We start from the raw sequence: 16,421 nt of genomic DNA on the forward strand, positions 1-16,421 counted from the left end.
TAGTGGACTCCTTGCCAGAGCCTGTGCTCCTGCTGGGTGATTTCAATTGTCGTCATACCATCAGGGATGATGATCTGACAAACACCCAGGGTCGCCTTCTCGAACCGTTCCTCCTCTCTTCTTCCCTGTCTCTTCTGTATTTGGTGAGCCCACACATTTGGACTCTTGGACTCGCACACTTTCCTGTCTTGATCTTTCTTTCTGCTTGTCGTCTCTTTACTTGGATTTCACGTGGCGAGTTTTTGATGACCTCCATGGCAGTGACCATTTCCCCATCCTTGTTACCGTTTTCTCTTTTCACCCTTCCCCCTCTCCTTCCCTAGGTGGTGGTTTGCCAAGGCAGACTGGAATCTATTTACCCTCCATACTACTATTTCCGATCTCTCCATTCTGCCTCTCCCTCGCGCCCTCCTCCTTTTTCGTGACATCATCTTTGACGCTGCCCTCCACTCTATTCCTCGCTCCTCCTCTAGGGGAACGCAGAAGTGCATTCCCCTGGTGGACTGTGGATTGTGCTCAAGGTGTCCACTGTAAGCGTGCAGCATGGAAGACACCACCGCCAGCAGATGGCTGATTCTTTTCTTTTGTTTCAGGAGGCGAGTGCGGTGGCCTGTAGGACCATCAGTACAGCTAAGCATGAGTGTTGAAAGTCTTATGTTTCCACCATTACGTCCGAAACTCCTCTACCGCAGATCTGGAAGCATATCCGCAAGATAGTGGGTAAGTTTGTTCCCGATGTCTCGCAGGTCCTTCCCCTCCGTGGTACTCTTGTGGCAGACCCAGTAATGGTCACAACTGAACTGGGTTCCCACTTTTCGACTGTTAACTCCGGTTCTCATCTTCCTCAATCCATCCTTCCTTCGTAAGCCCATTCTTGAATCTCATCCCTTAGATTTCTGCACTCGTCTCCAACTTCCCTATAAATGATTCCTTCTCTATGAACTCCAGTCTGCCCTGGCCCTCTGCGGTTCTATGGCAGTGGACGAGTGGACGAGGTTGCTCACGAGGAGACGCCATTACCCAGTCATCGGGGTAAACGCTATTCATACTACAGAAGAAAGTCGCCACTGTGAGGCGTGAAGAGCCTTGCAGACAATACCTTCACCTGGTGTCAGTGTCATTCACGGAACCTGTTAAATTTTGGTTCTTTGTGACTCCACGTGACCGGCCAGTGAAGCGCGTCATTATCCAGGATAGGCCAAGCCAGAGCCTGGGACGCGAATTTCGGCAAGCCTAAACTTACACAGTGCCCATATTAGCTAAGTATCTTATCCTTATTTGATGCATCTGATAGGGTGTAGACTTATAGCTGGGTAGCTTGACGACGACGTATAACAACAATAAATCACAGGTCATTATCATTCATTTACCATTAATATTACTTTAATGAGCATAGAAATACAGTAGTTTAATTTGTTGCTACTGTAAACATTTATTTTGCAGCGTGAGAGAAGAATTCTCAGAGCTGTCCTTTCCCATGTTAATCAACTCCTAGTGTTCCATGCCGAGTCCAGGAGAATCAGAGGAAGCGTCGTGACTAACTTCTAAGGAATCGTCATTAAGCTAAGATTCCTTTGTATTCCTCTCATTTATTATCTGTACTCTTTTACATGCAGAACTCTGTTTATTGGATTAACATGTGTTTATTATGATTATTATTATTATGTTCATAATCTATGTTCCCATTAATGATAACGATAATGATTTCATAAGTATTCATAGGATTAGATTATTATACTTTGGATTAGTGAACGAACCACACTAGTTCCTGGACGTACTGAGTTCCAGTAATAACCCCCCAATGTAGGTGTTTGAGGTTTGATTCATTTAATTATACAGCCCATTAATTATTTCTATGATCATATTCTCTAGTATTTTATCCATAGTTACTGGTTCATCTAGGAATTACCTAATGATCATAATTTCTCAGTTTCCCTCTTTACTATAAAAGCGGGTGGTCCTTCGTAATTTAATTTACTATATTAATATTTAAATAATTAGATTCAAGCCCCAAATGTCCCACACCACCAATCATGGCTTAGAGTTCTCTGCGACTAAGACTTGGGCTATGACTTTTACTCGGAAGCAACTCGTTCTTCGTCTGTCACTTTATGGTCATCCCCTTGTGTACCAAGATTCTGCTAAGCTTTTGGGGTTAATCTTTATCACTCGTTTGTCTTGGTCACCCCATATCTCTTGCCTCAGAGTTGAATGCTCTAAGGCCCTTAACCTTCTTAAGATTTTGTCCCATACTTCTTGGGAAGCGGATAGGTGCACGCTCCTCTCTTTACATTCCTCTTTCGTACTGTCTAAACTCAATTGTGGTTGCCCTGCTTACTTGTCTGCTTCTCCTTCTACTCTTCGCTGTCTTGATGCTTTGCACCATACTGATTTGCACCTCAGCTCTAGTGCCTTTCTTCGAAAGGCACTAGAGCTGAGGTGCAAATCTACCTTGTTTATAGTATATTGCTTGTATATTGACACTGGCTTCCTGTCTCTCCAGCACCGCCGTGATTGCCACTGTCTTCACTACCTTATGTGGTCTTGACAACAACTTTACTCTCGCCTAAGTCGGGCTTTGACTTTTACCCCTCCTGTAGTTCCTGTTTCCCTTCACCACCTCCCTCTTTCTATTCGGTTGTCTTGTCTGCAAAATTCCCTTTTGGTTAATATTACCAGTATTTCCCCTCGTGTTCCGTCCTTGCCCCAGTGGAGGGTCCCCCTTCCTAAATTTTATAAATCCCTGACCTGGATCACTATAGCTTTTACCTCCTACGGTCCTGAAACGCCTTTTCCTTGAACACTTTTCTTCACACTCCCACTCAATTTCCGTCTTCACCGATGGGTTCAAGTCTGCAGACGGTGTAGTCTACTGTTGTTTTTCCTGACCACGCCTATATGTGTTGCCTGCCTCCGAAGACTAGAATCTTCACGGCAGAAATTTATGCTATTCTCTGTTCGTCTCCTCCTGCTTTCTCACTGTCAACCCTCGTTTGTGGTTGTAGTTGACTCTCGCAGTGCCCTCATGACTCTGGAGTCCTTTAATCCAGTCTATCTGGTGGTAGTCGAGATTCAACATTGGTTGTTTGTTATCCATTAACTTTAAGACGGTAGAGTTCTGCTGGGTTCCCAGCCATATTGTTAGCTCTTTAAATGAGTGTGCGGATGCTGCCACTAAGGAAGCTATCCACACTTCTCCCATCTCCCGTAAAGGTATTCCTTATTCCGACTTTTACCTTATTATTCATTCTTCCATCCTTGCCTGTTGGCAGGATTGTTGGTCTTCCGTTATTGGTAACAAATAGCGTGCTCTTAAGAGTGGTGTCCCCCCGTGGCCTTCCTCCTACCACTGTAACCGGTGGTGGGAAACGGCTCTGGCAAGGTTGTGTATTGGCCAGACACGTTTAACTCGCGGACACTTAATGGAGCGCCGCCCTGCTCCTTATTGTCCAAACTACATTGTCCCTCTTACAGTTGTGCATATCCTTGTTGAATGTCCTGACTTCCAGGACGAGCGTGTGTCTTGCTTCCCGACCGTCCCTCGCGGTCACTTAATTGTCCTTCAATTGGTGAATCGGATCCCTTTGATATCCTTCGCCTTACATGCTTTTTGTTCTCATATTGGCATCCTTGGTGATATTTAGCGCCCTATGAATACCCTGCACAATTGATAGTGCTACATAGCCTTCCATACTTACACACGCCCACATGCACTCACACATACGGTCACGTACACACACACGGTCACGTACACACACACACACGGTCACGTACGCACACACACACACACACACACACACACACACACACACACACACACACACACACACACACACACACACACACACACACACGAAGCAGATGCACTGTAGGTGGCGAGGAAGACATACCCGAGCCCAGGGTGTGAGGCCGAGCCCAGCAACTAGAGCCTGCCACTGGGGCATGCCCAGGTGGGCCAGCATGAGCCGCCAGAAGGTGTGGGTGTCGGGCGCCAGCTGGTGCGGCCGCAGGGACAGGTCGATGAACCAGTAGGACCCCTCCGGGAAGGTCTCCCCTCGTCCTGGGTACGCCACCACCACGCGCCCTGTCAACACCGGTTGGTTACTCCACACTCTCACCCTCACTGTTCTACGCTCTCACCCTCACTGTTCTACGCTCTCACCCTCACTGTTCTACGCTATCCCCCTCAGTGTTCTGCGCTCCCCCCCTCAGTGTTCTACGCTCCCCCTCAGTGTTCTGCGCTCCCCCTCAATGTTCTACGCTCCCCCTCAGTGTTCTACACTCCCCCTCAGTGTTCTACACTCCCCCTTAGTGTTCTACACTCCCCCCTCAGTGTTCCATGCTCCCCCTCAGTGTTCTACACTCCCCCTTAGTGTTCTACACTCCCCCTTAGTGTTCTACACTCCCCCTTAGTGTTCTACACTCCCCCTTAGTGTTCCATGCTCCCCCTCAGTGTTCTACACTCCCCCTTAGTGTTCTACACTCCCCCTTAGTGTTCTACACTCCCCCTCAGTGTTCCATGCTCCCCCTCAGTGTTCTACACTCCCCCTTAGTGTTCTACACTCCCCCTTAGTGTTCTACACTCCCCCTTAGTGTTCTACACTCCCCCTTAGTGTTCTACACTCCCCCTTAGTGTTCTACACTCCCCCTTAGTGTTCTACACTCCCCCTTAGTGTTCTACACTCCCCCTTAGTGTTCTACACTCCCCCTTAGTGTTCTACACTCCCCCTCAGTGTTCTACACTCCCCCTTAGTGTTCTACACTCCCCCTTAGTGTTCTACACTCCCCCTTAGTGTTCCATGCTCCCCTTCAGTGTTCTACACTCCCCCTCAGTGTTCTACACTCCCCCTCAGTGTTCTACACTCCCCCTCAGTGTTCTACACTCCCCCTCAGTGTTCTACACTCCCCCTTAGTGTTCTACACTCCCCCTTAGTGTTCTACACTCCCCCTTAGTGTTCTACACTCCCCCTTAGTGTTCTACGCTCCCCCTTAGTGTTCTACACTCCCCCTTAGTGTTCTACGCTCCCCCTTAGTGTTCTACGCTCCCCCTTAGTGTTCTACGCTCCCCCTTAGTGTTCTACGCTCCCCCTTAGTGTTCTACGCTCCCCCTTAGTGTTCTACGCTCCCCCTTAGTGTTCTACGCTCCCCCTTAGTGTTCTACGCTCCCCCTTAGTGTTCTACGCTCCCCCTTAGTGTTCTACGCTCCCCCTCAGTGTTCTACGCTCCCCCTCAGTGTTCTACGCTCCCCCTCAGTGTTCTACGCTCCCCCTCAGTGTTCTACGCTCCCCCTCAGTGTTCTACGCTCCCCCTCAGTGTTCTACGCTCCCCCTCAGTGTTCTACGCTCCCCCTCAGTGTTCTACGCTCCCCCTCAGTGTTCTACGCTCCCCCTCAGTGTTCTACGCTCCCCCTCAGTGTTCTACGCTCCCCCTCAGTGTTCTACGCTCCCCCTCAGTGTTCTACGCTCCCCCTCAGTGTTCTACGCTCCCCCTCAGTGTTCTACGCTCCCCCTCAGTGTTCTACGCTCCCCCTCAGTGTTCTACGCTCCCCCTCAGTGTTCTACGCTCCCCCTCAGTGTTCTACGCTCCCCCTCAGTGTTCTACGCTCCCCCTCAGTGTTCTACGCTCCCCCTCAGTGTTCTACGCTCCCCCTCAGTGTTCTACGCTCCCCCTCAGTGTTCTACGCTCCCCCTCAGTGTTCTACGCTCCCCCTCAGTGTTCTACGCTCCCCCTCAGTGTTCTACGCTCCCCCTCAGTGTTCTACGCTCCCCCTCAGTGTTCTACGCTCCCCCTCAGTGTTCTACGCTCCCCCTCAGTGTTCTACGCTCCCCCTCAGTGTTCTACGCTCCCCCTCAGTGTTCTACGCTCCCCCTCAGTGTTCTACGCTCCCCCTCAGTGTTCTACGCTCCCCCTCAGTGTTCTACGCTCCCCCTCAGTGTTCTACGCTCCCCCTCAGTGTTCTACACTCCCCCCTCAGTGTTCCATGCTCCCCCTCAGTGTTCTACACTCCCCCTCAGTGTTCTACACTCCCCCTCAGTGTTCTACACTCCCCCTCAGTGTTCTACACTCCCTCTCAGTGTTCTACACTCCCCCCTCAGTGTTCCATGCTCCCCCTCAGTGTTCCACGCTCCCCCTCAGTGTTCTACGCTCCCCCTCAGTGTTCTACACTCCCCCTCAGTGTTCTACGCTTCCCCTCAGTGTTCTACACTCCCCCCTCAGTGTTCTACACTCCCCCTCAGTGTTCTACACTCCCCCTCAGTGTTCTACACTCCCCCTCAGTGTTCCATGCTCCCCTTTAATTATAGTTATGTTTTGTATTGAAATGTTATTTTAAAAATGTGTTTTTCACATAGAGGGCCTAACGGCTGAGTAAGAAGCGCTCGGGATTCGTAATCCTAAGGTTCCGGGTTCGATCCCTGGCGGAGGCGGAAACAAATGGACAGAATTTCTATCACCGTGATGCATCTGTTCACCTAGCAGTAAATAGGTACCCGGGAGGTACAACTGCTACATGCTGCTTCCTGGGAATGTGTAACCAATAGGAGTAGGCCTGGTCGAGGACCGGGCCGCGGGGACGCTAAGCCCCGAAATCATCTCAAGGTAACCTCAAGATTCACTTTAAATGTGGTGCTCTGGGACAGGAAGCCTGGACATATGGCTTCTCGAGGTCCTCCATGGTCAGTGACGAACCCACAGCAGTTGTCTAACGTCCGGGGGCATACTATACTGCTTGGTGAACTTAGTCATTATATGAAAAGATGCCCAACCATTTCTGTCCTGCCCGGGAGGTGAACCCGGGATCTTCGGTTGTGAGCCGAAGACGTAGACCACTGTGCTACAGGACCCTGCATAGGGTGGGGATGGGATGCTAAACACTGTAGTGAAGATCGTGTTAAGACCGGTCCTATAGTGACGTATATAGTGAGGTTACTCCTTGACACACACACACACCAGAGACTTGACAAAGCCTTGACACACACACCAGAAACTTACCAAAGCCTTGACAGCTGTCCACCTCGAACATCTTAGAGGAGTGGAAGGTTGGGGGCGGCGTGAGTGGGGGCCGTGACCCCCCTGGGCGGTGCTGGGGGTGTTCTGCAGGAGAGGGGGGGTCCTCAGCCAGGGCCAGGTCGGTGATGGAGGGGGCGAGGGGGTCGCCGCTCCCCCTCCCGCTCCCCAGCCTGTTGACCCTCCCCAGTGGGTGGATCTCCATGTTCCCCAGTGGCAGCACCTTCCCTGGGGGAGAGGCGAGGCGTTCACAACACAATACGTTAACACCCGTTCGATCTCCCAGTGTGAGGTGGGGTCAGGTTGGACCCCACTGTGTCATGCCTAGGAAACATTTAGTGAAGAATTACATTGATGCTTCTTGAGCACAGGAGTGCCAGGTGACACAGGAGTGCCAGGTGACACAGGAGTGCCAGGTGACACAGGAGTGCCAGGTGACACAGGAGTGCCAGGTGACACAGGAGTGCCAGGTGACACAGGAGTGCCAGGTGACACAGGAGTGCCAGGTGACACAGGAGTGCCAGGTGACACAGGAGTGCCAGGTGACACAGGAGTGCCAGGTGACACAGGAGTGCCAGGTGACACAGGAGTGCCAGGTGACACAGGAGTGCCAGGTGACACAGGAGTGCCAGGTGACACAGGAGTGCCAGGTGACACAGGAGTGCCAGGTGACACAGGAGTGCCAGGTGACACAGGAGTGCCAGGTGACACAGGAGTGCCAGGTGACACAGGAGTGCCAGGTGACACAGGAGTGCCAGGTGACACAGGAGTGCCAGGTGACACAGGAGTGCCAGGTGACACAGAAGTGCCAGGTGACACAGGAGTGCCAGGTGACACAGGAGTGCCAGGTGACACAAGAGGGGACGGACCTGCTGTGGCGTAGTTCCAGGTGAGTTTGAAGCCGTCGGTAGCGGTGTAGAGGGCCCTGAGTGCCGCCGGCAGGGCTACGTTGTGCCGCTGCTCCCACGCCACCACGGAGGCGCGCTCCACGCCCCCACGCACCAACACACTCACGTCCTGCACGCCCCCCACGCCTCCTGCAACACACGCAACCCTTCTATTAGTGTCCACGCACATTGCGTCACAAGCAACGCTTGCTCTGTCGCACCCAATTGTTCCCAGAGGCACCTACGCCTCTTGCAACACACACACACGCCGTCTGCAACACCTCCACGTGTCTTGCAAGACGCCCGTGCTTCTTGCAACACACCTACGCCTCGTGCAACATGTGATATGTGCCAGGAATTTATGAACAGTTGTATGTGAGGCGTGTGTGATGCAGAGTCAATGAGAGTAGCGTGAGGATCGGTATGAGGCTGAGTGTGAGGATCGGTATGAGGCTGAGTGTGAGGATCGGTATGAGGCTGAGTGTGAGGATCGGTATGAGGCTGAGTGTGAGGATCGGTATGAGGCTGAGTGTGAGGATCGGTATGAGGCTGAGTGTGAGGATCAGTATGAGGCTGAGTGTGAGGATCAGTATGAGGCTGAGTGTGAGGATCAGTATGAGGCTGAGTGTGAGGATCAGTATGAGGCTGAGTGTGAGGATCAGTATGAGGCTGAGTGTGAGGATCGGTATGAGGCTGAGTGTGAGGATCGGTATGAGGCTGAGTGTGAGGATCGGTATGAGGCTGAGTGTGAGGATCGGTATGAGGCTGAGTGTGAGGATAGGTATGAGGCTGAGTGTGAGGATCGGTATGAGGCTGAGTGTGAGGATCGGTATGAGGCTGAGTGTGAGGATCAGTATGAGGCTGAGTGTGAGGATCGGTATGAGGCTGAGGATCAGTATGAGGCTGAGTGTGAGGATCAGTATGAGGCTGAGGATCAGTATGAGGCCGAGGGTGAGAATCAGTATGAGGTTGTGTGTGAGGGTCAGTATGAGTGTATCAGTATGAGTGTGAGTATCAGTATGAGTGTGAGGATCAGTATGAGTGTGAGGATCAGTATGAGTGTGAGGATCAGTATGAGTATCAGTATGAGTGAGGATCAGTATGAGGATCAGTATGAGGACCAGTATGAGTGTGAGGATCAGTATGAGGATCAGTATGAGGGTGAGGATCAGTATGAATGTGAGGATCGGTATGAGTGAGGATCAGTATGAGTGTGAGGATCAGTATGAGTGTGAGGATCAGTGTGAGGGTGAGGATCAGTATGAGTATCAGAGAGTGTGAGGATCAGTATGAGGGTGAGGATCAGTATGAGTATGAGGATCAGAATGAGGATCAGTGTGAATGTGAGGATCAGTATGAGTGTGAGTATCAGTATGAGTGTGAGGATCAGTATGAGTGTGAGGATCAGTATGAGTGTGAGGATCAGTATGAGGATCAGTGTGAGTAAGGATCAGTATGAGGGTGAGGATCAGTATGAGTGTGAGAATCAGTATGAGGGTGAGGATCAGTGTGGGTGTTAGGGTCAGTATGAGTGTAAGGGTCAGTATGAGTGTGAGGATCAGTATGAGGGTGAGGATCAGTATGAGGGTGAGGATCAGTATGAGTGCGAGGATCAGTATGAGGATCAGTATAAATTTGAGGATCAGTATGAGTGTGAGGATCAGTATGAGGGTGAGGATTAGTATCAGTATGAGGGTGAGGATCAGTACGAGAGTGAGGATCAGTATGAGGATCAGTATAAATTTGAGGATCAGTATGAGTGTGAGGATCAGTATGAGGGTGAGGATCAGTATGAGTATCAGTATGAATGTGAGGATCAGTATGAGGGTGAGGATCAGTATGAGTATCGGTATGAGTATCAGTATGAGTGTGAGGATCAGTATGTGTGAGGATCAGTATGAGGGTGAGGATCAGTATGAGGGTGAGGATCAGTATGAGGATCAGTATGAGAGTGAGGATCAGTATGAGGGTGAGGATCAGTATGAGGGTGAGGATCAGTATGAGGCAGAGTGTGAGGATCAGTATGAGGCTGAGTGTGAGGATCAGTATGAAGCCGAGTGTGAGGATCAGTATGAGGCCGAGTGTGAGGGTCAGTATGAGGCCGAGGGTGAGGATCAGTATGAGGCAGAGGGTGAGGGTCAGTATGAGGTTGTGTGAGGGTCAGTATGAGTGTGAGGGTCAGTATGAGTATCAGTATGAGTGTGAGGATCAGTATGAGTGTGAGGATCAGTATGAGTGTGAGGATCAGTATGAGTGTGAGGATCAGTATGAGTGTGAGGATCAGTATGAGGATCAGCATGAGTGTGAGGATCAGTATGAGGATCAGTGTGAATGTGAGGATCAGTATGAGTGTGAGGATCAGTATGAGTGTGAGGATCAGTATGAGGGTGAGGATCAGTATGAGGATCAGTATGAATGTGAGGATCAGTATGAGTGAGGATCAGTATGAGGATCAGCATGAGTGTGAGGATCAGTATGAGGATCAGTGTGAATGTGAGGATCAGTATGAGTGTGATGATCAGTATGAGTGTGAGGATCAGTATGAGGGTGAGGATCAGTATGAGGATCAGTATGAATGTGAGGATCAGTATGAGTGTGAGGATCAGTATGAATGTGAGGATCAGTATGAGTATCGGTATGTGTGAGGATCAGTATGAGGGTGAGGATCAGTATGAGGATCAGTATGAGTGTGAGGATCAGTATGAGTGTGAGGATCAGTGAGTGTGAGGATCAGTATGAGGGTGAGGATCACTATGAGGGTGAGGATCAGTATGAGTGTGAGGATCAGTATGAGGGTGAGGATTAGTATCAGTATGAGGGTGAGTATCAGTATGAGTATCAGTTTGAGGGTGAGGATCAGTATGAGTATCAGTATGAGGGTGAGGATCAGTATGAGGATCAGTATGAGGGTGAGGATCAGTATGAGTGAGGATCAGTATGAGGGTGAGGATCAGTATGAGGGTGAGGATCAGTATGAGGGTGAGGATGAGTATGAGGGTGAGGATGAGTATGAGGGTGAGGATGAGTATGAGGGTGAGGATGAGTATGAGTGTGAGGATGAGTATGAGGGTGAGGATGAGTATGAGGGTGAGGATGAGTATGAGGGTGAGGATGAGTATGAGGGTGAGGATGAGTATGAGGGTGAAGATCAGTATGAGGGTGAGGATCAGTATGAGTATCAGTATGAGGGTGAGGATCAGTATGAGTATCAGTATGAGGGTGAGGATCAGTATGAGTATCAGTATGAGGATCAGTATGAGTATCAGTATGAGGGTGAGGATCAGTATGAGGGTGAGGATCAGTATGAGGGTGAGGATCAGTATGAGGGTGAGGATCAGTATGAGGGTGATGATCAGTATGAGGGTGAGGATCAGTATGAGTGTGAGGATCAGTATGAGTGTGAGGATCAGTATGAGGGTGAGGATCAGTATGAGGCCGAGTGTGAGGATCAGTATGAGGCCGAGTATGAATAGTAAACATTAGGTATTGAGCGCCAAGTTTAACATAAGGGACACAACACCCACACTACACCTTAGGACACACAACACCCACACTACACCTTAGGACACACAACACCCGCACTACACCTCAGGCCACAACACCCACACTACACCTCAGGCCACAACACCCACACTACACCTCAGGCCATGAGTGCAAGGATCAGTATGAGGGTGAGGATCAGTATGAAGGTGAGGATCAGTATGAAGGTGAGGATCAGTATGAAGGTGAGGATCAGTATGAGTGTGAGGATCAGTATGAGTGTGAGGATCAGTATGAGTGTGAGGATCAGTATGAGTGTGAGGATCAGTATGAGTGTGAGGATCAGTATGAATGTGAGGATCAGTATGAGTGTGAGGATCAGTATGAGTGTGAGGATCAGTATGAGGGTGAGGATCAGTATGAGTGCAAGGATCAGTATGAGGGTGAGGATCAGTATGAGGGTGAGGATCAGTATGAGGATGAGGATCAGTATGAGTGTGAGGATCAGTATGAGTGTGAGGATCAGTATGAGTGTGAGGATCAGTATGAGTGTGAGGATCAGTATGAGTGTGAGGATCAGTATGAGTGTGAGGATCAGTATGAGTGCGAGGATCAGTATGAGTGCGAGGATCAGTATGAGTGCGAGGATCAGTATGAGTGCAAGGATCAGTATGAGTGCAAGGATCAGTATGAGTGTGAGGATCAGTATGAGGGTGAGGATCAGTATGAGGGTGAGGATCAGTATGAGGCCGAGTGTGAGGATCAGTATGAGGCCGAGTATGAATAGTAAACATTAGGTATTGAGCGCCAAGTTTAACATAAGGGACACAACACCCACACTACACCTTAGGACACACAACACCCGCACAACACCTTAGGACACACAACACCCACACTACACCTCAGGCCACACAACACCCGCACTACACCTCAGGCCACACAACACCCACACTACACCTCAGGCCACAACACCCACACTACACCTCAGGCCACAACACCCACACTACACCTTAGGACACACAACACCCACACTACACCTCAGGCCACAACACCCACACTACACCTCAGGCCACAACACCCACACTACACCTCAGGCCACACAACACCCACACTACACCTTAGGCCACAACACCCACACTACACCTCAGGCCACAACACCCACACTACACCTCAGGCCACACAACACCCCGCACTACACCTCAGGCCACACAACACCCACACTACACCTCAGGCCACACAACACCCGCACTACACCTCAGCCACAACACCCCGCACTACACCTCAGGCCACACAACACCCGCACTACACCTCAGCCACAACACCCCGCACTACACCTCAGGCCACAACACCCCACACTACACCTCAGGCCACAACACCCCACACTACACCTCAGGCTACACAACACCCACACTACACCTCAGGCTACACAACACCCGCACTACACCTTAGGCCACAACACCCGCACTACACCTCAGGCTACACAACACCCGCACTACACCTGAGGCTACACAACACCCACACTACACCTCAGGCCACACAACACCCGCACTACACCTTAGGACACAACACCCCGCACTACACCTCAGGCTACACAACACCCCGCACTACACCTCAGGCCACACAACACCCGCACTACACCTCAGGCTACACAACACCCCGCACTACACCTCAGGCCACAACACCCGCACTACACCTCAGGACACACAACACCCACACTACACCTCAGGCCACAACACCCGCACTACACCTTAGGACACAACACCCGCACTACACCTCAGGCCACAACACCCACACTACACCTCAGGCCACAACACCCCGCACTACACCTCAGGCCACACAACACCCGCACTACACCTCAGGCCACACAACACCCGCACTACACCTCAGGCCACAACACCCCGCACTACACCTCAGGCCACACAACACCCGCACTACACCTCAGGCTACACAACACCCGCACTACACCTTAGGACACAACACCCGCACTACACCTCAGGCCACAACACCCGCACTACACCTTAGGACACAACACCCCGCACTACACCTCAGGCCACAACACCCACACTACACCTTAGGACACACAACACCCGCACTACACCTCAGGACACACAACACCCCGCACTACACCTCAGGCCACACAACACCCACACTACACCTCAGGACACACAACACCCACACTACACCTTAGGACACAACACCCGCACTACACCTCAGGCCACACAACACCCGCACTACACCTCAGGCCACACAACACCCACACTACACCTCAGGCCACACAACACCCGCACTACACCTCAGGCCACACAACACCCACACTACACCTCAGGCCACACAACACCCACACTACACCTCAGGCCACACAACACCCGCACTACACCTCAGGACACACAACACCCACACTACACCTCAGGCCACAACACCCGCACTACACCTCAGGACACAAAACCCGCACTACACCTCAGGCCACAACACCCACACTACACCTCAGGCTACACAACACCCACACTACACCTCAGGCTACACAACACCCGCACTACACCTTAGGCCACAACACCCGCACTACACCTCAGGCTACACAACACCCGCACTACACCTCAGGCTACACAACACCCACACTACACCTCAGGCCACACAACACCCGCACTACACCTTAGGACACAACACCCCGCACTACACCTCAGGCTACACAACACCCCGCACTACACCTCAGGCTACACAACACCCCGCACTACACCTCAGGCTACACAACACCCCGCACTACACCTCAGGCCACACAACACCCGCACTACACCTCAGGCTACACAACACCCCGCACCACACCTCAGGCCACAACACCCGCACTACACCTCAGGACACACAACACCCACACTACACCTCAGGCCACAACACCCGCACTACACCTTAGGACACAACACCCGCACTACACCTCAGGCCACAACACCCACACTACACCTCAGGCCACAACACCCCGCACTACACCTCAGGCCACACAACACCCGCACTACACCTCAGGCTACACAACACCCGCACTACACCTTAGGACACAACACCCGCACTACACCTCAGGCCACAACACCCGCACTACACCTTAGGACACAACACCCCGCACTACACCTCAGGCCACAACACCCCGCACTACACCTCAGGCCACAACACCCCGCACTACACCTCAGGCTACACAACACCCGCACTACACCTCAGGCCACAACACCCGCACTACACCTCAGGCCACAACACTCGCACTACACCTTAGGACACAACACCCGCACTACACCTCAGGCCACAACACCCCGCACTACACCTCAGGCCACACAACACCCACACTACACCTCAGGCCACACAACACCCGCACTACACCTCAGGACACACAACACCCGCACTACACCTCAGGCTACACAACACCCCGCACTACACCTCAGGCCACACAACACCCGCACTACACCTCAGGCCACACAACACCCGCACTACACCTCAGGCCACACAACACCCGCACTACACCTCAGGACACAACACCCGCACTACACCTCAGGCCACAACACCCACACTACACCTTAGGCCACACAACACCCACACTACACCTCAGGCTACACAACACCCGCACTACACCTTAGGACACAACACCCGCACTACACCTCAGGCCACAACACCCGCACTACACCTCAGGCCACACAACACCCGCACTACACCTTAGGCCACAACTCCCGCACTACACCTCAGGACACACAACACCCGCACTACACCTCAGGCCACACAACACCCACACTACACCTCAGGCCACACAACACCCACACTACACCTCAGGCCACACAACACCCACACTACACCTCAGGACACACATCACCCGCACTACACCTTAGGCCACAACACCCGCACTACACCTTAGGCCACAACACCCGCACTACACCTCAGGCCACAACTCCCGCACTACACCTCAGGACACACATCACCCGCACTACACCTTAGGCCACAACACCCGCACTACACCTCAGGACACACAACACCCGCACTACACCTCAGGCCACAACACCCGCACTACACCTTAGGCCACAACACCCGCACTACACCTCAGGCCACAACTCCCGCACTACACCTCAGGCCACACAACACCCGCACTACACCTCAGGCCACACAACACCCGCACTACACCTCAGGCCACACAACACCCGCACTACACCTCAGGCCACAACACCCAAGGTACACTTACTAAGTGTATCGACAAGACCCAGCGTGAGGTCGGTCACAAAGTTACAGTCCCTCTCTTTCTTGGCCTCCATCACCGTCCTGGGCTCACAAGATGACCGTCTTGGGCTCACAAGATGCCGTCCTGGGCTCACAAGATGACCGTCCTGGGCTCACAAGATGACCGTCCTGGGCTCACAAGATGACCGTCCTGGGCTCACAAGATGACCGTCCTGGGCTCACAAGATGACCGTCCTGGGCTCACAAGATGACCGTCCTGGGCTCACAAGATGACCGTCCTGGGCTCACAAGATCACCGTCCTGGGCTCACAAGATCACCGTCCTGGGCTCACAAGATCACCGTCCTGGGCTCACAAGATCACCGTCCTGGGCTCACAAGATCACCGTCCTGGGCTCACAAGATCACCGTCCTGGGCTCACAAAATCACCGTCTTGGGCTCAACAGAGTCATCTTGTCTTTCTTAACATCATATATATCTCCGTTGGGTTGATGAATTATTGCTTTCCAATACATTAAACAACTGTGAGTGCCATAACAGGTGTTTACGGAGCAGTGAACGGTGAAACAGGCGACACACAACTGTATACAGCACTGTTCCTTGGGCGTGTGAGCGTCGCCGTTGCCATGGTGACTGTTGTCGTTAATCAGCTGGTAGGTTCCGGCGGGAATTTTGAAAACTGGGAACGTATTCCCTTCTCGTGTGTTAATGATCCCTTGATAAAAGACCGTAGGTGGCTTACGTTCGGTATTGACCGGGTCAGCAATGTTTGGAAGGCCTCGGCGAGCGGTAGTGGTGACCGTCTGAGCTGTACGCGGCGGCATGATGGGTACTAGTGTGGTTTATTGAC

At 51.8% G+C, this 16,421-nt stretch overlaps 1 protein-coding gene across 1 annotated transcript in view; it reads right to left on the reverse strand.

Annotated features, from left to right (window-relative positions):
* Window positions 1–15,646, reverse strand: part of LOC123766637 (tubulin polyglutamylase complex subunit 2-like) — a 20,359-nt gene extending 4,713 nt beyond the window's left edge. The window contains exons 1-4 of the mRNA XM_069308103.1: window positions 15,577–15,646; window positions 7,875–8,042; window positions 6,991–7,233; window positions 3,891–4,084 (exon numbers count right to left, since the gene is read on the reverse strand). Coding sequence (XP_069164204.1) covers window positions 3,891–4,084; window positions 6,991–7,233; window positions 7,875–8,042; window positions 15,577–15,646 — 675 coding nt within the window. The remainder of the gene's footprint in view (window positions 1–3,890; window positions 4,085–6,990; window positions 7,234–7,874; window positions 8,043–15,576) is intronic.
* Window positions 15,647–16,421: the final 775 nt, after the last annotated feature.

This window comes from Procambarus clarkii, chromosome 62, assembly GCF_040958095.1.
Source record: "Procambarus clarkii isolate CNS0578487 chromosome 62, FALCON_Pclarkii_2.0, whole genome shotgun sequence".
Classification (NCBI taxonomy): domain Eukaryota; kingdom Metazoa; phylum Arthropoda; class Malacostraca; order Decapoda; family Cambaridae; genus Procambarus; species Procambarus clarkii.